This window comes from Nylanderia fulva, unplaced genomic scaffold (genome assembly GCF_048542155.1).
Source record: "Nylanderia fulva isolate GAGA-0341 unplaced genomic scaffold, ASM4854215v1 Scaffold319, whole genome shotgun sequence".
NCBI classification, from domain to species: Eukaryota; Metazoa; Arthropoda; class Insecta; order Hymenoptera; family Formicidae; genus Nylanderia; species Nylanderia fulva.
The window spans coordinates 38,369-60,491 of NW_028190389.1; the positions used below are offsets into that span (position 1 = coordinate 38,369).

At 43.6% G+C, this 22,123-nt stretch overlaps 1 protein-coding gene across 1 annotated transcript; it reads left to right on the plus strand.

Annotated features, from left to right (window-relative positions):
- The first annotated feature begins 18,947 nt into the window (after positions 1 to 18,947).
- LOC146722404 (uncharacterized) lies at positions 18,948 to 19,848 on the plus strand. Its single transcript, XM_085484805.1, has one exon. The coding sequence runs from the start codon at positions 19,039 to 19,041 to the stop codon at positions 19,846 to 19,848; it is 810 nt and encodes a 269-aa protein (XP_085340931.1). The 5' UTR covers positions 18,948 to 19,038.
- The last annotated feature ends 2,275 nt before the right edge of the window (positions 19,849 to 22,123 follow it).

The window sequence follows — 22,123 nt, forward strand, 5'->3', positions numbered from 1 at the left end:
TTGAGGCTGACATGCCATTTTGGGTGTGTTAGTCAATCTTTTTGTTGTTGAACACTCGGTTCAGTTTATCGCGATACCCCACATTAAAGAACAGCAGGCATTGTAAATGGGGTATCTACATGCCATTGCACGCTGCCTTTAACGTGGGCTGGATGGATTTGTATTGCACGTGGCACAGATCTCATCCAAATAGTTGGTCCATGTTAACTTAAATTCAGTGCGTTTATAAACGCTCCTTGGGGATTGCCTGGTAGTAATGCAATAGCGGTTTCCAGGCAATCTCCTTAAAGGTTAGGTCGCCACACGACGGGTTTAGTGGGTCGGGTTAGGACCTTCTGTCCTCGCCCATCCCCACATAACGAAGCCTCTCCCCCGAGGTGGAGTATGTGTTGAGCACATTCCCGTCGAAAAAAAAAAAAAAAAAAAGTTAGGGTTATGGGTGTATTACATAAAATTTCCCTCAGGGGCACTACGGACTCATCCCCGTAGTGTACGGGTGTCGCAATCCCGAGGTACCCGAGCTGGAGTGCATGGTGATGGATGAACGGGGTGTGATGGGTGTGCAGACCCTAAAAAGGACTTGTCCACTGCACTAGGTGAAGGAAAACACTGACTTAACACCCGGGGGGGGAGGCCCCGTTAGCTGAGTAAGGCAACCTCCTAAGGGGAAGGAAAACCCCTGACAGAAAAAACCAATTTTCTTGTTACAAATGAATATGTCCAACGAGAAAAGTGAAGACTTCCTGGGGTCGGTAACCAGGAACCGGCGTGGGGGGGGGGGTGTAGGCCTGGCTCCCATGTCGTCATCGAGCAACGGGTCGTCCTCGGATTTGCCGGCTGGGTCCGAGGATAGGAATGCTACAGTGCCGAGGAATGAGCAAATAGCCTCACTAGAAGGGCGGCTTGCTGAGGTTGGTGAAAGACTCGCGGAACTGGACAACAGACTACTTTTGTCCAGGGAGGAGGCAAGGATTAATGACCAAAGGCGTTTGATGGAGGACCTGGAGAATTGCTCCCTGTACCTCCGCTCTCCGGAGAGGGTCCGTGGCGGGAGCGATGATGGGGAGCCTGAAATGGAGGTCTCCTTCGTTACCGTCTCTTCGCCCAGTACACCGGAGTCACCTGGAAGGGACGAAGAGTGGCAGCCCTCGGATAAGAGGCTGCTGTCTGGCCGTAGGCGGAACCTTAGGGTGAAACCAGGTAGGTCAAAAGCGAAGGTTGAGACGCGGGGTCGCCCTAAAAAGACTGGTGACTACGCGGGTTTGGCTAAGGCCAAGGAGCGCCTCAATTGGGCTGTGGAGCGGGAGCTGCAATTGGCAGACATCCGCAGGCTCCTGGATCCTGACCATGGTCCTGAGCTGACTGCTGTGGGTCGGGAAAATATCCCATCAGACGAGGCTTTTCGGGCTAAGTTACAAAGTGTCACCAATTTGGAACTCGAGAGGCTGGCGGAGCTATCTGCCTCACAGGTGGAGAAAGCGTCAGAGGTTGGTGGCCTCGATTCTATTGTAGCCAGAGATCTCCGGATCTTCTCAATGAGGTTGGAAAGTATCTTCCAGGAGATGAAGGGAAGAATTGTCCTCGAGGCGGACCCCCAGATTGAAGCTCTTCGGAGCGAAAATCTGGGGCTTAGGGAGAAGATCTCAACCCTTGAGCAAAAGCGTGATAGGGTGGCTGGCGTGATGGCTGCCTTTCGGGCTATTCTCCCGAGGTCGGATGAGGAGTACTTCTTTGGCGGGGCTTCGAAAAAGGCTCCAAAGAAGAGGCAGCGGGTGGCGTCCTCTCCGGAGTCCACTGGGGATGTTGCGGAGCGAGAGGTGTTGCCGGGGTCGCACCCTCTTACGGTTGCGGACCTCTCGGCCATCTTAGATAGGAGGCTGACTAACTTGAGAGTGGACATAACGTCGGCGGTACTGGCTCGTATGGAATCTTTGCTTGTGGGGCGGCCTGGAGCCTCTTCAATTGGAGGGGCTTCCATGGGTGCGCCTTTGGCGAGCATGAGTAGTGGCGCTAGTGTGCCGGGGACTGGTCCCGTGGCTGGGGAGCTCTGCCGCTTCCGCTCCTGCGGAGGTTTTGGCGGATGTCTCTGGTCCCGAATTCTCCAAGAAGAAGAGTGGGAGGCGTCGTCGTAGGCGTGGGCCTAGACGAGCCTCTTCTAAAGATGGAGCTGCTCCTTCGGGCACTTCCGCTCGGGGGGAGAAGCGGGTCTGTCCTCCTCCCAGGCCCCCCTCTAAGTCGGTGGTCTCGCTGACGGTTGAGGGGAAGGGGAAGGAGGAAACGTACGCGTCGGTTCTCTCTGAGGCCATGAGGGAGATCGATCTGCCCAGTTTGGGGATCGTAAACTCCCGATTGCGCCGAGGTGTGACGGGCAGTATTTTGGTGACCATCCCGGGTAAGGACTCTACTAGTAAGGCGGATGCTCTGTCGGGTGAGCTCCGCTGATTGTTTCCGCCCGATAGTGGTATTAGGGTTGGTCGCCCCTCTCGTATGGAGGAGATACGAGTTTGGGGATCTTGCCCTACATGCGGAGGGATGAGGTTTTGGCCTCCGTGGCGGCATCGGGCGAGTGTGGCGTCACCGATCTAAAAGCGGGGGAGATACGCGTGTCCCCAAAGTCCGGGGTCGGGTTGCTTTGGATCCGATGTCCGGCTAGGGCTGCAAGGCAAATTGGGCACTGTGGGCAGCATCGATATGCAGTGGACTAGGCTGACGGTGACTCCGTTGGCTCGCCGGCCTATACAGTGTTTTCGGTGCCATGCCTTTGGACACTTGTTCAATGGGTGTGGCTCGGAGATTGATCGCAGCGCTTGCTGCTTTAGGTGCGGCAAGGAGGGGCATCTGGCGGCTAGATGTGAGGCGCCGCCCCGCTGTGTGTCCTGTGGCATCGGTGGGAGACAGGCGAACCACCGTGCAGGCTCGGGTGCCTGTGCTAAAAGGATTGTGCCCCCTCGTAGGACGGATGGAGGTAAGGAAGGAGTTCCCTCCGGGCGCAGGCAGACACCGGGACGCCCTGACGGGGGGTCTCGAAACGAGGCTGTTAGCCCAATACCGGGCCCCTCGGGGGTTGGAGTAGGGCGGCAGAGTGTGTCGAGAGGCGCATCTGTGGCTTCCTTTTGCGCCCCGACGGAATTGATGTCTGATTAGTGTTTGTCTAATGTTGTTATGTGGGCTGCGGCCATGCTGTTCCCCAGTAAAATGGGGACCTTTGGCCCGGTTACGCCCTGTCTTTGTTTCGTTTTCTTCTGTTAGTAGGTAGCGGTGGGATATGAGGGTTCCGGGGAGGTAGCCGAAAGGTGACTTCGTGGTCCCTCTGTCCCGCCAAGTTTATGTTGTAGGTAGCGGCGATGGGTGATTGAGTGCTGGGGAGGTTGCCGAGAAATGACTCCTCAGCTTTTTCCACCTACGCCAAGTTTATGTCGTCCCAGTTCTCTTGTCTTACGTTAATGGGTGGTGTGAACACCTCTCACCACTTTTTCTGTTGTTGGCCATTGCGCCCTTGTTGTTGGCCCCCTTAGAGGGCTGAGCCTGTGGCCCTTATTTGGTTTTTATATTGTGGTTGTGTATACATGTAGTGTACACGTCGAGTCTGTGATGTCATGTGACGTCTTTTCATGTGGGGTTTGGTGACTGCGGTCACCTCGCCAACCAGGCCGGCAGGAAGAGGAGTGGGGACTCCAATTCCATTGCACGTTGGCTTCGGGATGGCCGGGGGTGAGCTGATAGCCCGGCTCACTTCTATTTACCCTCTCAGGGTGAGAGTATTGGACGGGCAACTTTGTTGCCTGGGGATGTATCCTTAACAGGATCAGGTCATGGGTGTCCACCGTGAAGTAATGCGTGAGCGGTTCCGCGGTGGACAATACCCGTTAACGACCAGGGGCTATAGTCAGGTTTTAGGTCGGTACCCCGTCCGATAGTCCTTCGGGATACTTCGGGCAGGAATCCACCACGAAGCCTCCTGGCCCTCTCTCAGAAGTCAGGACGCGAAATTTGGTTTAGGCAAATTTCCTGACTTATAAAAAAAAAAATACATAAAATTCGAAATTTTTTTTTCAAAATCGAGAGTCATTTTTCACGAAACGAATTTTGGGCCAGGTGGCGCTTCGATATCTCGAATTTTTTTTTTTTTCGAAAAAATTTTTTTGTTCGGGTCGAGAGTCATTTTTTAGGAAATGAATTTTGGGCCGGGTGGCGTTTCGATATCTCGATTTTTACTTTTTTTCTAAATTTTTTTAAGTTCCAGAAGGCTATGCGTACTGGAAAATCGACCTCTACAGATGTATTCCAGTCGATAGAGAATAGCGAGAAAAGTACTTTGGACCCCACCTTTTTTGTTTCATCAATTTTTATTTTAAGTTTTTTTTGCCCATTTTTTTTTCATTTTTAATACTTTATTTTTTTTCAATGTTTTTTGTTTTTTAATTTCCTTAATACGTCTATTATAAAGGAAAACCAAAGATTAATTACGAATTGGTATCGTAAACCCTCCTTTTCGGGAAGATACATTAATTTTCATTCCAATCATCCTTACAAATACAAAGTTAGTACTATCCTTGGTCTTACTGATAGGTCCGTCATTTTGTCTAATAGTAGATTTCATGCGCAAAATATTTTGTTAGTAGAACAAATTCTTACTAATAATTGCTATTCTATGGGTCTAATTAATTCAGTTATGAATAAAAGATTGCAGTTGCTACATTTAAAATTATTAGATAATTTTCCACTGAGGGGAAATAATTCCTTTGACACTTCCAACATTGTCATTTTCCCTTTTGTAAAAGGATTGAGTGATCAAGTTCAACGAACATTAAATAGGAGTGGCTTGAGAGTTTTATATACGGTTAATAATAGATTGAACAAATTAATTAAAAAAAGAAAAGACAAACTTCCTATCGGTAAAAGAACAAATGTAGTATATAAAATTTCTTGTAACGATTGTGATTCCTGCTATATTGGGCAAACCAAACGTCATTTGGAAACACGAATTAAGGAGCATAATACTCGAATATTAAAAAACATGTTACATCTCATTCTGTTATCAGCAAACACAGAACGTTAACCATGATTTTGATTGGTCTAATGTGTCCATTTTACATAACGAATTGCATGTAAAAAAGAGAGAAATAAGCAAGATGATTTTCATAAAAAACAAAGAATTCTATTAATTTGCAAAGGGACACAGAAAACTTAAATGATATGTATGATACTATTTTGAATTTATTTTAGATATCCGTATTTATTTTATTAATTTTTAATTTTTAATTTCTCATTTTTATTTTATTTTTGTTTTTATGAATTTATTTTAGATATCGGTATTTATTTTATTAATTTTTAATTTTTATTTTATTTTTGTTTTTATCCTAGTAGAGTTTATATATAATTTGTTTTTGTGGTCTCCATTTACAATAATAATTTCAGGTTCTCTCTTCAATTAAGACACTTCTTCACTCCGCAAATATTGTAGACCTTATGACATCGTGGACCCGCTTTTCATAAGTTTCAGCCTTTCTCAAAAAATCTTCATAAAGGATTATCATAGTGATGAAATTGGCCTCTACCTGTTTAATTGCTTACAAATTCAAGCAGCGAAACGTTGGCGCCAATGTGTCGCAATTAAATTAAAAAAAAATAAGGAAGTTGTTTTTGTTCTTGTTTATGAGAGATTTTCCGCGAGGATACAAAGCTGCCGAACGTCAGCGCTGTTACACTCGTACCGCCTATAAATAACATTTTGACAGTTCGTCGCAGCGTTGGCGCTAAAATCTCAATTCCCTTCCGTATGTCAGAACAATAAAATACCCATAAAAATGAATTTTATGGATTTTGGAGTGCTCGGTTTTAAATTCGAGCAGTCATAAATCACATAAATAAACACCTGTGAACATGCTTGGGTCCTTCCCCCTTTTCTCATAAAAATAAACATCTGTCAAACATGCTTGGAGACCTACCCGCCCCCCCAACGGCATACCCTTCTCGCTTACGAAAACCTCCGCCCCGCGTGACATCATCCCACCCGCGTCCTCAAGATACCCCCCTTTTTTTTTTGTTACTCTGGGGAAACCTCATGGTACCATCCGCCTCCGGGTAGGTAGAAGCGGGGGTTATGTGGGACTCCCTGCCCCGCCTGGCCGGCCCGCGCCTCCGCCTGGCCGGTCCGCCGTAGCGGGCCGGAGAGTCGGGATCGGCGGGCCGAAGAGCCGGGACAGGATCTACCGCACTAAAACCCCAGAGGATGTCCTTCACGGGCGTTATACAGGGGACGGCCAGGATGCTGGTATCTCATGCCGTCTAGCCGCCCCCCCGTCATTGTACGGGTTCTTCGCGGTTGCGGCGCAGGGCGACATCGACCCCACGCCGCGCCCTCTTGAAGAGTTTGAAAGGCCGGAGCCATGGCTCGAGAACTCCCGCTCGAGCCATCGCCCCTCGCCAACCCAGTGTCGCAACTCCCGGACCCCCAAGAAGGTGGTCCGGTTCGGCGGTTCACTGAGGGAGCCCTCATCAGGGGATTCCTCTCAGAAGGAGAGAAACCCTCTTCCGTGGACGATGTTGCCCTCCCATCCCACCGGGGCCTTATGACTCCCGGTGAGAGGGCCCCACACGTCACGTCTCCGTCCTTGAGAGGGACCCAGGCGCCCCGGACGGGAAGGCAATGCCCGCCCGTCAAGGACACGTGGCCCCCCCTCATTCCCGACCCCCCCCCAGTGGTTGCGACATCCCTCCGCCCCGTTAGGGGTCAGAGTTCACCCGCAACCGGTGGGGCCCCTCCTTCCCGGAGGGCGTAAAGGGGGGGACGCCTAGGCGCTCCCATGTCTCCCCCGACACCCTCATCCTGCATCGTTAATCGAATTTGTATGTGGCGAGCTTCCCGTCTCCCACCGCCGCCGACTGCCCCGCCCTTGGGCACGACAGCCCAGGAACCATCCGGGCCGTCCGGGCCTCCCTCCTCTCCCGACCGGCCTCCATCCTAGCGAGGCGCCTCTCAATCAACTCCAGCCGGTCCGAACCGGCCGGCAGCCAGTCTCGAGGACATGTCCCCCGGCAAAGGAGTCTCTCCGACAGGCGCCTCACTCACCCCCTCCGTCTGGGTTCCCCGATCACGGAGGTCGCCCCCGCAATCAGGGGACACCCCGTCATTCCTGACGGCGTCCTCGCTCAACCGGGCGCATTCCCTCCGTGTCAGGTCTGTGATGACCCACGTGAGTTCCTGCACCCGGTTGCGCACCGTCTCGGCGTAACTGTTCGCCGCTTTCATCGCCGAGACCGTGTTCCCCTCCTTCAGGCATCCATGGATGTCCTTCAAAAAATCACCAGTGATTTCCATCACTTCATCCCAGTGCCCCACCGAGCTATGGAATAGCTCCGCGGTAGGCGTCCCGGCTCCGGGACCGTTCCACCACGGAGCTAGATCCGCCTCCCAACTTATGCCTGGCAGCATGACCGCCGGCCTCCTGTCGTTCGAGGTCTGGGGCTCTACCTCCATTGCATTGGAGCCCCGAATCTCGCTCCTTCCTCTGCCTCACGCCCGTCGTCTGATGACGACGGGGTGGGGGCCGGGACTATACCCCCCTCCCCGCCGGGCCCTTTTTTTTTTTTTTTTTTAAGCGTCAGGTGCGTTCATGTGCTCGACACATACGCCGCCTCGGGGGAGAGGCTTTGTTATGTGGGGATGGACGGGTGAGGACAGAAGGTTCTGACCCGACCCACTAAACCTGACGGTGGCAGTCCTAACCGCTTACGACGACCCTCCGGGAACCGCTTTCGCATAACTTTCAGAGGGTCGTCTCGCGTCCGTGCTTGAAAACACCAGTAATTTGAGATCTAACACCATACTAAATAATCAGACCGGCAAGTCCAGATAACAAAACTTATCTAGGAAAAAGAACAGCGCGCCACAGTGCAATGCCATTCATTTCCGCCCACCGTAACGCAGACGTGCAATGAGATTCTCAGCGCCCCGCCAGGATTCCCTGTCCTGTCCGCATTAGGGTGGGGTATCACTCTAAAATTAGAGAGGAAAAGGGAGAATAAGGAAGAGGAAGAGGAAATAAAATGGGGTGAGGAAAAAGGGGGGGGGAGGAGGTTTATAATCGTTGGTGTCTACAGGACACTTCTTATCACGTTGATGTCATCTATTCAGACGGTGAGGAGAGGATTAATCTTTCGATCCGCCTCTCCTCAGCCTTCTTTATGCCGATGACGACCGAGCAAAATTCCAAGAATAATGTCCAATAAGCCTCTGAATATATTATTTTTGATATTATGGCACCCAGCGTTAGGTTGACATTGTTATCAAATCCAAGGTTATTTATGAGCTTGTGTCTCTGATCCTTAAAAGCTGGGCAGTCCAGTAAAGTGTGTTCAGCCGTGTCATTGTTGCACAAGCAATGGTTACAAGACTGAGACTCCTTTTTTCCTATTCTGTGTAGGAAGTGTCCAAACGAGCCGTGACCGGTCATCATTTGAGACATGTAAAAGTTTACGCGGCCAAATCGCCTGTCTATCCAGTCCCGCAAATGCGGTCCAATAGCTACTATAGTACGGAGACCCCAGGCGTCGGATCTCTGCAAAAAGACCTCCCACTGTCTTATCATTAAAGCGTGTTCCTGCGATTTGATATCTGCCTTGTCCACACCGTCTTCCACATCTCTCAACTCCTTAAGACGATCATAAAGCCTGCGTCTCATAGTGGCCTCCAAAAACCAAGGAGGCATACGGGCCAAAAGGGTCGCCGCATCGAACGACACCGTCCTATAAGCAGCAGCAACTCTTATCGCAACTGCTTTCTGAACACTTCTTAGAGGACGCCCAATTGCACGCGGAGCGACCAGAAACTCATCAGCCCAGACTGGGGAGGCGTATAGCACTATAGACGATAGTACCTTTGCGTATAATTGTCTCCTGTTCTCTCCAGGCCCCCTCAAGTTAGGCATAAGCCTGTTAAGTTAAGGGCTCTAGAAACCCTGGTGACCTTCTTCGACACATACTTGATGTGTTCGTAAAACTTCAATCTTCTGTCCATAATCACTCCAAGATATTTAATGTGATCAGACGCAATGATGCAAGAGTCACCAACACTTACGGAAGGCATATTGGATGGTTTCCTACCTTTCCAGAAGAGAGTCACGTCAGTCTTCGATTCCGAAATCCTGAGGCCCATGTCCTTAATTATTCTAACCGTTCTTGCAAATTGGGTATTAACCCTTGCGACAGCGTTATCAATGTTATTTGATGTTGACAGAACCAAAGTATCGTCCGCGTAACAGAATACCTTAACTCCAGGTTCCAGAGGGAGCCTCAATACGGAGTCAAAAGCAATATTCCACAGAAGTGGCCCTAAGACCGACCCCTGCGGAACACCAGCAACGACTCCTCTCACATTGTTCACCTTTACAATTATTGTAAAGTATGAATCTATCCGACAAATAATTGCCAACTATTCTGCGGATATAGATCGGGAAGCCTTCTCTTTCCATAGCCTGTAAAATGACCAACCAAGGCACCGAGTTGAATGCGTTGGCGATGTCCAGTCCAACAGCTATGACATATTCGTTTCTGCCAAATGAAGTCAGGATGTAGTTCTTGACAGCCCTCAAAGCGTCGATGGTCGAACGCTTCCTACAAAAGCCATATTGCTCTCCTGAAAGCCGATGATCAGGGTTCTCCTCCATCTAGTCGTTAATCCTGCCAGCGATGATCCTCTCAAGTGCTTTGCCGAGTTCGTTCAACAGACATATTGGGCGAAGCCCAACACCCGGCGAAATATCCGCCCTACCTTTTGGAATCAGTACTAGGGAGGAACGTTTCCAGCTCCTTGGGAAAACATTCGACTTAAAACACCCGGTGAAACACTTCCTCACATGTGAAAGGAGACTGCCCGAGGCGCCTTTCCATATAGACATCTTGAGACCATCTGGGCCGGCCGGGAGCCGTGTTTTTAATTGTGCGCTTGATAATATATTTACGAATCTCGTGATGTCCAACATTCCATTCCTCATCTCATTCAAAATTAGCGGAAGAATTCTCATTGATTTGCCTACCAGACAAAATGTTGTGAGGAAAAAGCTCGTCCAGCTTCTTATTTAAGAGATCAACATCCAGTTGTTCGGAAATTGCAAGACCTGTCTTCCTTAGCTTATTTAAAACCAGCTTATATGGTAACCCCCATGGATCTTTATTGATTGTGAGGATAAGGTTCTGCCAGGCTCGGTTTTTGGCTTGTTTGATGGCGTTCCTTAATTTTTTCTTAGCTAATTTGAAAAGTTGACATCTATTCTTGATGGTAGCGTTATCCAGTTTCCTTGATTTGCCTCTGAACCAGAGTCTACGAGCGGCAAATAGCAGCCTTTCTTAATGATGAAATCTCGTCTGTCCACCAATGAGGATTTCTCCTGACATTCCCTCCCTCGGCAGATAGGACGAGATGTAATCACAAGCTTCGGTAAAAAAACTCTAGGTAGCTATGTACGGATTTTGTTTTAAGTGATCGTAGGATCTTACTCGTGCGGGTCGAAGCGGGGTTAAAGTGACAATGAATCCCATGTGTGTGAAATACGTTTTTTTGGGAGAAAGCGAAAAAAGAAATAGAAAAAACGAAGAAGCCGAAATTTAAACAAAACAGTAAGATAAATATGACGTGAGTGCAGTAGATACACTAAATAAAAATGACAGAAATCATGTCTGAGTCAAGAGTTACAAGTTTTCGTGTGTTCAAAGGACGGGGTTCCGCTACATGTGCGATTCCGCATTGCCGTTTCATCGTTGTCCGGAACAGTGTTGAGAAATTCCGGTACATTATCAAACTTTGTAGGGGAGTGACACCGTTTTTGGTCCTTTTAATGTCGAATGGTATAGGGTAATATTAAACAAACTACTACTAGCTGGATTGCTTTCCAGGGTCGTTATTATACATTGTAAGGTACATGTTGACAGTCGAGCAACATGTATGGACGACTCTTTAGATTTCGAGTTTTAATACATCATTGATGTCGGCCATACGTCGACATTAGAGCGGCGTAAAAAAAGTTCCGAACATCTGGTTGTGGTTCGTTCGTCGAAGCTTGTTCGCGACAGATCGTCTAACACGCTTGAATGTTGGGGCAATAATTTACTATTCCCATACGCGCAGATAGCAGCAGTCAAATGCCATGTCGATCCTTTATTTTCGTATTTGGGTTGCCTAAGGTACGTACGGGCAATAGAAACTCCTAACATTGTACTATTAATGAGCGGTACCACAACACAGGCAGTCGTTAGTGGCAGAAGGCCATATATTTTTCCCACGTAACTATACTGTTTCTGGTTCCTCCTCACAAGTCAGAATCCTGCAGCATCATCACTTATATTCGGGATACCCATCGACGATCGTCCATGGTCACAATCTTTTTCCCTCGACTATTGTGTTGGGGTGTGGCTGTTCGAGTTTAAGAATATAGATCACAGTCGAGAGATATCGTCGGCAATGGGCTCGGGTGACGCGCGTTTGCAAGATGGTTAGACTGATTCTGGGACTTGAAATTGTTCAAATGTAGTCCTTGCCAATTTATACAATTAACATCGTGAGGACTAAACCTACAGAGGCTGAACCAGATACACTGAATAGAGTCGTTCCTAATCAACATATTGCCCTGGGTTACATTATTCCTTCGATTTATAAATATGTCGACATTCGTTTATTTGTCCTCTCAAAGTTTCACTACCTATGTCGAATGACAATTGCGTATATTTTGGGTGTGTAGAGTTTGATCATTACTAACGCGGTTATTGTGAAACATTCTATGATTGTCAGTCGCATCGATATTGGGAAGGCCGGCGATATACCGTGGGAGCAGATATGGCAAGGTCGTTTTTTTTGGGTCCAATTTATCAAGATCGCAATGATTTAATCGTTTCAATTAAAAACCGGTTTTGCCCTGTACCACCGCTCGTCCACTGGGGCTATACATGTCGGGCAGCGAGTCTTGATGGTCTATGCATGTAAACGTTGCATAGCTCCATAGCAGACGTCGTGTTAAATCTAAAAGGGGTCTGGGTGTGCGTGGTCAATTTGTTCAAGGGTTCTGACGCGTCATAAGTGCTGATAAAACAACGCAATCGTAGTCGCAAGTCTTGACCAAAATCGTTCCGCCTGATTCGTTTCATCTGCGTTCCGGGGTGCAGCTGTCTATCGGATTACAACGCAGAAGAATGTGCATCGATCAATCGGATGTCGTCTCTGTCGTCCGTGTGGTTTTTCCGAAAATCATGTTCGCGCTTCTGCGATGAATATGCAGCAACGTTCTCAAAAGCGTTCTGTATTTCTCGGGCCTTTACCGTGAGTAATTTCAGTACTTTCGTGTAAGAAACATAACCTGAATGTCTTAAGGCAAATGCCGGTGGTAACAAAAAAAATCTCGAAATTATCACGCTTTGAGGTTAAATCTCAAAGCTCTGCACAATGTTTGAACAGCAGAAGTGCCGGGCGAGTAAGAGCTGTATTTTGTCGGGCTCAGAAATTTTATATATTAAAGGAAATCGGATAATGTGTTACAATATACAAGTAAGAACAGAACCTTTTATAACGACCTTTATTTATGTTTTATCATTATGTATTTTTAAAATAAACGACCAGATGCCAAGTATGGGGTGTAACACTAAATGGGGGAGAATGAACGAATCGTGCCTTATTAAGGGGAAGTTGACATCAAGTGTATTTCGTACAATTTTCGAAACGGGCAAAATCCTGGCAAGAATCGTCTCGTACAAATTCAGGGTGATTCTCAATAATACCAAATGAGAAATCGGGAAAAATTTGTGAATGTAATGCCTAACGATGAGAAGTGCAAACGTCAATGATTTGAGGAGTATTTGTCAAAAATCAAGAGCTATAAATTTCGTTAATGGTTGTTAACTTTTCGTATTTGAATGTCATATTTGCTCCCCAAACAACTCCTTAACATCGGTATCCATATTTGAACCATGGTATACATTAGTCCGTACCGGTAAACAGGGAATATCCCTAAATAGTGATAAGGCCGCTGTCTGATCTAAAGCCGCATTACTCATGTTATGTACGGGAACGCATTGCAACATTCGCACAGTTTCGATGCCAAGACGTTATGTCGTAATCTAGTAACACTATGCAAATCTGATTGTCAATAATTTTCCGAAGCGTTTCGAATCGTGTAGGTTTTGTTGACAATATGAGGTGTGTGAAAAACTCTGTGATGAAGTTGTACCTAATAATTGTATGTCCATATTCCCTTATGCCAGGCTAATATTGAATAAACAGATATGATCAGTTATACGGGCTTTTCCGACTAGCCAAGTTGCAGAAGATCTTACTCATCTGCTACTATCTACGGCGGGTACCTAGTGTAATCTATGCCGGACATAGTCAGAAGTAAAACCTTCCTCTAATAAATCAATAGATAAAACACTCAGTAACAAATGGCGCGGAGAAAATACATGAACAAACGACACGGAAAGCGGTAATTAGTATAGTGTTGTCCGTTTTTATTTTTCGTAGGCATAACCTAAAGCAATAGGCGAGGTTAATGGTTGGTATGATTCTGATCACTTGGATTACCAAAAAAAAGTATCGAACCGTTGGCGAAAACATTCTCATCAAATGAATGTTCAACCGTTTACGGAAAGAAAAAAAAAGTACAAATTTTGGATAAACTAGCAAAACTGGTCTCTTCATGGGCCGGGGCGGAAAATTTTCCTATGAAGCTTGATCAGAATCTTTTATGCACAAAAGTATACAATGCATTGGCTGGGATAACATGTACTTACCAAGTGTGGTAAATATAATAAACACAGTTCTGGCCAGAAAAGTAATAAGAAATAAGCAAAGACGGTTGTCGCTATAGACAATTAGGGGTCATACTGAACAGGATAAAAATCAATCATGGCGTTTTGAAATTAATATGGCACATGAGTCTAGAGGTGACTGGTACATGGAGTCGTTGCGGATTAGGATTCGAATTCTAATGTCCTCACGATCTCTTTATCGGTCTTTATAGTGCTCGTAAATATTTCACAGCACAAATCGGACCATTTCCATTCAACTATGACGGGGGCACGTTCAAGAAACCACGTCGCTGACGCGTACTGGCAGAAGTCAGAATCGTATATTTAACAATAGTGGTACATGTATAATTTCGCCAAAATGGATGGACCGTATTTTTCTGGATTTTTGCGAAAACAAAAAAGTCGGCGCTTAAAAATTCGATTCTAATAGATCTGTAAACGGTGTTCCATTCGTTCAATTAGTCTAGCCAGCAGTTGTATCTCGTGCGTCGTTGGGTTAGGGTTTACCATCATCGTATATAGAATACCGGGGAGGACTTTTCACTAGTCGGTAATTAGCAATCATTGAGAAGAGAAGAAGCAAGATCCCGTGCAAATGTATTCAACCTAATCTACAAATATTTTTGCGACATCAATCGGGTGTTCTACTAGGAATAGAGGTAATTCGCTGTGGCAATGCAAAGTTGTCTCTTTCGCGGTGGTTCCATTGAACAGAAGACCAAAATCATAGATATAAAGTCATGTGTAAAAAAGAGGAAAGAAACAACAAGAATAAACAACGAAACGACATAAATCATTTATGACTAGGAAATTGACCATTGGAATCAAAGCTTCAATTTAAACAAACCATTGTGATAAAGCTTCATTCAGATTCGTTGTATCGGATGTCATTTTGCGTGTATTGGGTATATTTGTAGTGAACTGACGTTAATGCTCCAAGTCATGGTTCATGATAATTGTGTGTGATTCAAAGCGGTACTTTTTAAAACGTGTTTGAAATTCATCTTATTAATTGGTTGTTTTGCTTTACATGTACACATTAGCATAAGCTGGTATGGAAAATCCCTCACCACCAGAATCATTTATTTCGTACATTGGATCGGCTTTCCGAATACATCGCATCCTATAAGTTCTAGGTTTCCTTGCAAACTTATCCTAAATTAGAATAGATCATCAGATGACGCTGGGCGAGACGTACGATATTTTGAGTTATTACAGGGAGTAAGATAGTGTGCTTCAAGGGCACCGATGTTGCGAGGATCGCGGTTATACAGGGGTGTTAAAAGTAAATACGTACTAATTTTGTGTGACCCACACACGTTTAGTTGGGTGTGGCTTGGGGTAGACCGTCTACGAGAGAAGTGGGCAAACTCGTAGATTCAAATTTATAAAGAATCTTAGAACGCGGTCGGACAATAGGCCGTTATCCAATATTTGTGCTTGTAAAAGGCAGAAGGCAAATGACCTGTTCTAAGGGGAAAAGGAAAAAAAAAAAAAAAAAAAAAAAAAGAAAAAGAAATGGGAGGGAGGGAGAAGAAAAAAATAATCTAAACCTTTGGTCCGAACAAAAGTTCGATTATGATACATTATCTTGATTTAAATGTGAGCTATCATGTAAATCAATTTCATTATTTTATTTCGTTCAAGTACAATATCCCAGCACGCATATAGACGAATGGTAATAGAGTATTATGTGACTCGTACAGGGGCTGTAGCCATGTGACTAAAATGAACCACAATCCAATTAATCGCATATGGTAAACAAATATGAACTCTGGAATTAACTGAGTACAGGTAAAAGTTGAAAATTCATTATAGATAAGACTAAAAAAAAAGGTTTAATTGTTGTGGAGGACCATATCGTTTTACGCATGCATTGAGCGCGGTTTCATTTTGTTCTGATGTTTTGAATATAGGGATGCGTGAGAGTGTGACGGCTTGAGGTGTCGTAAGGCCAGAAACGAGATCGGCAGAAGATAGTGTGTGTAAGAAGAGAAGCGAAAGAGTAAGGGATAGAGAAAGGTACATTGCTGAGGGAAAGAGATGTGCAAGAGGGAGGGGTGGAGAGAGGAGCAGCAAGAAAGGATGTACAAAGCAAATTAGAAGAGTCGCTCATGGGGTCTAGAATAGGAGTTGATGAGTAGAGGGAACTACTAGAGTGAAATGAAAGAGAGACGCAAAGATGGAATAGATGGAATGTACAAAAGAGGTTGTTAACGATAGGTGGTCGGAGCAGATGAAGTGAGGAGCTGGCAAACTAACAGGGATGTAAGAGAACCTACTGCAGAGGGTAGTATAGATAACGAAAGTACGTAGGTTCAACCCGGTGCAAGCTGCCGGACATCGAATATGGGGTATCACACATCGGGTGTAAAGTCAGACATCACGGAACGCTGGATGTGCTACTGACGCACGACGACGTTAAATATTACATCAACTGAGTGTTGCACGCTAGTACCTCCACGATGGGTGTGTGATAGTGATAGAAGGACGGGATGAGAGTAGGCATGTCAATGAATGCTGCAATGGCGTGTTAGAGGTATAATGCAAATTGTGGGATAGGCCCGGAAAAGTGAGTGGAAGAGCATGACAGAGGTAAAAAAGAGGGACGAACGAGTTGTGAAAAGGGAAAAAAACGAAGAGGTGATAGGGAATGAAAGAGTGTGAAAGAGGACGAAGAAGGTGAAAGAGGTTAAGAGTACGAAAATAGGAGTGAATTAGGACTAAAGAGTGTTAAAGGGAACAAAAGAGGGTGATAGAGACGAATGAGGGTGAAAGGGTATTACGAAAGATGTTGAAAGATGACGAAAAGCAGATGAAATAAAGAACGAAAGGGGTGATAGGGAATGAAAGAGTGTGAAAGGCAGTGTTGATAGAGAATGACAGAGAGGGTTCGATATTAACGACCGTAGGTGGTGGCAATAGCAGAAAATATGGTTGCCAAAAGTACAACCAGGGTGAAATAGGGTCTCCATAGGGGACGGAAAGAGGGCGAAAGCAGGTTTTGGTAAAATCGTTCACGAAGCGTGGTTAGGTTATGACAAAAGGATGTTGAATATCAGCGAGACAGATGTTTAACGATTGACGAATGGGAGGGGATATCGTGTGGCGAAGCGATTGAACTAGGACGTAGGTTGTGAGATGGAATTAAGATGTATAGAGGTGAGCTTCCAGATGTTGATAGAGCGAATATGTGAGATATTCGAAATATTGTGACAAGAGGTACGAAATAGGATTAAATGCTATGTCTGTGTGAATATTTTAAAATAGGTGTTACCACAATGATTACGAATTGTGATAATGAATGAACTTTCAATGAGGTTCGTTAACGACTCGCACTAGTTTTTTTGTTTGCGTTTTGTTGTTTTTGTGTTTGCTTTGTGGTTCTTTATGTTTTCAAAGGCAATATGTGTGGGGTGTGAAGTTTAGTGATATTGTTATTTTAAATGTGAATAAGAGATATAGGTATATATACTCAGGGTATAATCCCTTATGACGTCAGAGGACGCGGACAGAGAAGAGAAAGAAGAAGGACGACGTTTATCGTGAATGTTTACATTAAAAACGTCACTTTTTTGACCTGCTTATTATCTCCGAAACGCTTGACCGAGTGTGGTTATTAATTCCTTGCTTTGTTGGCTCAAATTACCTCGTGGCTATGTCCGGCCATTTCAGTTGTATATTCGTGCAATTCAAAATTTTGTTATATTTGTAGATTAAGTTCTACCACCCCCAAAAAATTGACTTTGAGTGGTGCGGATAAGGAGAAGCTGTGTAGTGTCTTTTAAGTCTTTTAGGGTTTCGCACCATGCCGGAGACAGCTACGCAGCGTCTCCTGAGCAATAGTGTTTTCTTTAAATGAAAGACTAAACTGGAATGAAAGAATTGATGAATTAACAGCTGTTTTCAAATTTTAATTTAAATAAATTGTAAGTTTTAGTTAAAAATTCTTAACCAAGAGAAATTAATGGAACGAGAGGACGCCTGAATTGAATGTTAATATATTTGTTAAATAGATTATAGGAAATAAATTTTTTAATTTTTAATCATTATATTTTCTGGGTGGGAGTATAATTAAAGTAAAATAAACATTTCATTTAAGATACTTGTGTAACAATTAATTAATAAATTTTTATAAAGGAATTGATTATTAAATACGAAAATTTGTATAATTTTTTTATAATAATTATAAAAATTAATTACCTTAGGGATAACAGCGTAATATTTTTAGAAAGATCATATTAATAAAAATGATTGCGACCTCGATGTTGAATTAAAATAAAAATTAAATAAAGAAGTTTAATATTTTAGTCTGTTTGACTAATAAAATTTTGATTTTAGTTCAAATCGGTGTAAGCCAGATCGGTTTCTATCTATAATAAAATTAAGAAAATTTTGTACAAAAGGACTTTTTTTTAAATTATATTTTTTTAATGAATAAATTTAATTGATTAAATATATGTAAATAAATAAAATTACTTTGGCAGAATTTAAGTGTATTAAATTTAGAATTTAAATGATGTATAATAGAAAAAAGTTATACAAGTAATAATTTGTCAAAATTTAAGATTATATTTTTATAGTGCGTTAAATAGTATTAAGATTGTTAATTTTGTTGTTAATTATATTAGTTGGGGTAGCTTTTTTAACTTTATTGAAACGAAAAATTTTAAGATATGTACAAATTCGTAAAGAACCTAATAAGGTGGGATTTATAGGATTATTTCAACCTTTAAGTGATGCTATTAAATTACTTAATAAAGAATTATTTTATGTATATAAATCTAATTATAATTTTTTTATTTATGTCCTATAATTAGATTTGTTTTAATAATAATATGATTGGTATTTCCTTACATTACTAATATTTATTTTTTAAATTATTCTATTTATTTGTAGAGATATGATGTGATGTTCTCTCTGTATTTCGAAATATGCGATCTTTATTTACATCGTGACCCGGTCACTCTTTGATTTTCATTTGTATACGTCGTCGCCAGCTCGCCCGAAAAGAGAGTTTAGTGCGAGCACAGCTACGACCGCGTCAAGTTCGAAGCATAAATAAAGACTGAATAAATTCAATATACGAAGATAATTTCTATCGATCTTTTCCTTCACTATAATCACGGATTCCAACTACGAAATCTAACAGGTTATGGGCCCAGGCCCCGTGTATGTAAGTGAAGACAATTTAAAGAAAGAAATTACAGAAAAAGTTGAGTGGCAGTGCCGTGAAATTAAATTAAGATGCAAAGCAGTATACAGCATATCGAAAAGCTAGTGGACGGCAACTACGAAGTATGGAAAATGCAAATGAAGAGCATTTTAGTATACAATGACTTATGGGAATACGCCAGTGGAAAATTAGTGAAGCCAGAGGATGCACAAGGTAAAACGGCTTGGATAACAAAGGATGAGAAGGCGCTCGCACTCATTACATTAAGCATATCAAAGGCAGAGCTTGGTCATATAAGAAAGGCGGTCACATCTAAACAAGCATGGGAGGAATTAGCAAAAGTTCATAACTCTCGAGGCCCAGTAAGAAAGGCGGTTTTGTACAGGCAGCTGTACAATTTGAAGAAGAATCCCTCCGAATCAATGTCGCAGTACATAAACAATTTCCAGGAAAAGATAAATCTGTTGGAGGATGCAGAGATAGAAATTCCGTCGGAGCTGCAGTCAATTATGCTTCTGAGCAGTTTGCCCGAGGATTACGAAAATTTCTGCGTGGCAATAGAATCGAGGGATCAAATTCCAACGGTCGATTTGATCAAAGGAAAACTGATAGAAGAAGAAGCAAGGCGACAAGGACAAGAGATCAGAGAAAGCGGAGCAACAACAGCACTTGTGTCACGGAACGGTCACATGAAGGGATCACCTGTACACACAAACAAATACCCGGTGAAGAGCGAGCAGGACAGGAGAAAGTTTAACGGAAACTGCTTCAATTGTGGTAAATATGGACATCCAGCCTCTCGCTGCCGTCTTCCGAAGAGAGAAGGAGGTAAGGCCAAAAACCGTGAAAATATTAAAGACAATGAAGGAGAAGATCCCTGATCGCGATCTCGGCGTTAACCTGTTCGGCGGGAAAAGAATGAATGGTTATTTAGATAGCGGCGCGACGTCACATATGTGTAATAATCGCCGTGTGTCGAAACGTTGTCTGACGGGCCGAGAGTAAAATAAGTATAGCCGGAAAAGAGAGTATAGTTTCGCAGGGATCAGGAATCGTACGTATAAATGTAATGTTGCAAGGAAAAATAAAATCAATAAAGTTAGCAAATGTATTGTTTGTGCCCGAATTGAGGAGCAATCTATTATCGGTTCCCGCAATAACCGAGAAAAAATACGAAGTAATATTCACGGAGGATAAAGCGGTATCACTAAGCCGAATAAATCATTAGTTTGTATCGCGACTAAAAGAAATAATATGTATGTAGTTAAACAAGCGGCGGATCACGAGGCTTTCAGTGTCCAGGATAAACACGAGTTAAATTTCAAGTTATGGCATGAAAGATATGGCCACTTAAATTACAACGACTTAAAAGAATTAGCCCACAAGAAAAGAGTTTATGGATTAGACATGTCACTGAAGACCTTAAGGTTACCGTGCGAAATATGCGATCGAGCGAAAATACACACGTTGCCCTTTGCAGAGGGCACTCGAGCAAAATCAACGCTAGAACTCGTGCACACAGATATCTGCAGACCTATGGATGTAAGGTCAAATGGGGGAGCGCGTTATTTTGCAACTTTCATCGATGACAAGACGCGGTATATAGAAGTCGTTTTTTTGAAGTCGGGGTAGTGATATCTCAAAGGAATTTAAAAAATATCAATGCGTGTCGAAAGAGAAACTGGCCAAAAGATAATAAAATTACGAAGCGACAATGAAAAAGAATACGTAAGTAAAAAATTTTGATGAATTTTTAGAAAGTCAGGGTATTAAGAGACAACTATCGGTCGCATAAACGCCGCAGCAAAACGGCGTCGCGGACGCGCGCGAATAGAACAATTGTCGAAATGGCGCGCGCAATGTTAATAAACGCAAATGTATCCAAGAGCTTGTGGGCCGAAGCATCAACACGGCAGTATTTCTGCGGAATAGATGCCCTTCAAAAGCAAATAATGGTCAACTCCGTATGAGTTATGGTTCGATAAGAAACCAAACGTTAAGTACTTAAGAATTTTTGGTTCCCACGCTACATTTTAAGAAAAGGGCCGGGGTATTTCGAAATTCGATTCGAAAGGCGAAACAGCCACCCTAGTAGGTTATTCTAGCGAGGCAAAAGCATTAGATTATGGATCCCTGGTACCACAAAAATTTTTAAAGTAGAAAACGTTCGTTTCATTGAAGAAATTAATAAAAATACAACGGAATTTTAAAAATAAATTGTATCAAACCCAGACTATGAAAAGGAGGAAGAAACATCAAATAGCGTAGATGACGCGGAACTAGAAATTGAAAAAGAGAAAAATGACCGGAAAACTTAAGAGATAGCTTAGATTCACGCAAAAAATATGAGTGATCGTTGAAGACGCATGAATTAACACCCGACAAAGCTAAAAGGGGTCGAGGTAGGCCTAAAATAATGCGAACAGGTACTCCGGGGCGTCCCAAGAAACGGTACCATGTAGCGAACGTAGCATTAAATACTTTAGATAATGATCCGGAAAACAATAGAGGACGTGTGTGGGAGAGGCCAGATAAAGAAAGATGGTTAGATGCGATGAAAAACGAATACAGTTCATTATTAGAATGCAATACATGGGATTTAGTAGATAGAACAACAGACATGAGAGTAATTTCGTCTAAATGGGTTTTTTCATATAAAAAATTTCAAAATGGGGAAATAGATAGATACAAGGCGAGACTAGTCGCGCGCGGATGCGAACAAAGATTTGGCGTTGATTACATGGAAGTATACGCTCCAGTCGCTCGAATACAAACAATTAGAACTCTATTAGCGTTAAGCGTAGAAATGGATTACCATGTACATTCAAATGGATTTAACAACAGCATACATTCAAGGCGACTTGCTAGAAACGGTGTACATGGAACAGCCCGACAATGTTTATCGATAATAAAAATAAGGTATGTCGTCTACGTCGTCCTATTTAGGATTAAAACAATCTGGCCGCGCTTGGCAACATAAGCTTAGCCAAAAACTTAAACAAATCGGACTAGATGAATCTAGAGTAGAACCTTGCGTTTATACGGGAAAAATTGATAACTATAATGTAATAATCGTCGTTTACGTGGACGATTTACTTTAGCCACTAAATCGATAAATATATGCGTAAACTTAAGTTAGAATTAAGCAAACATTTT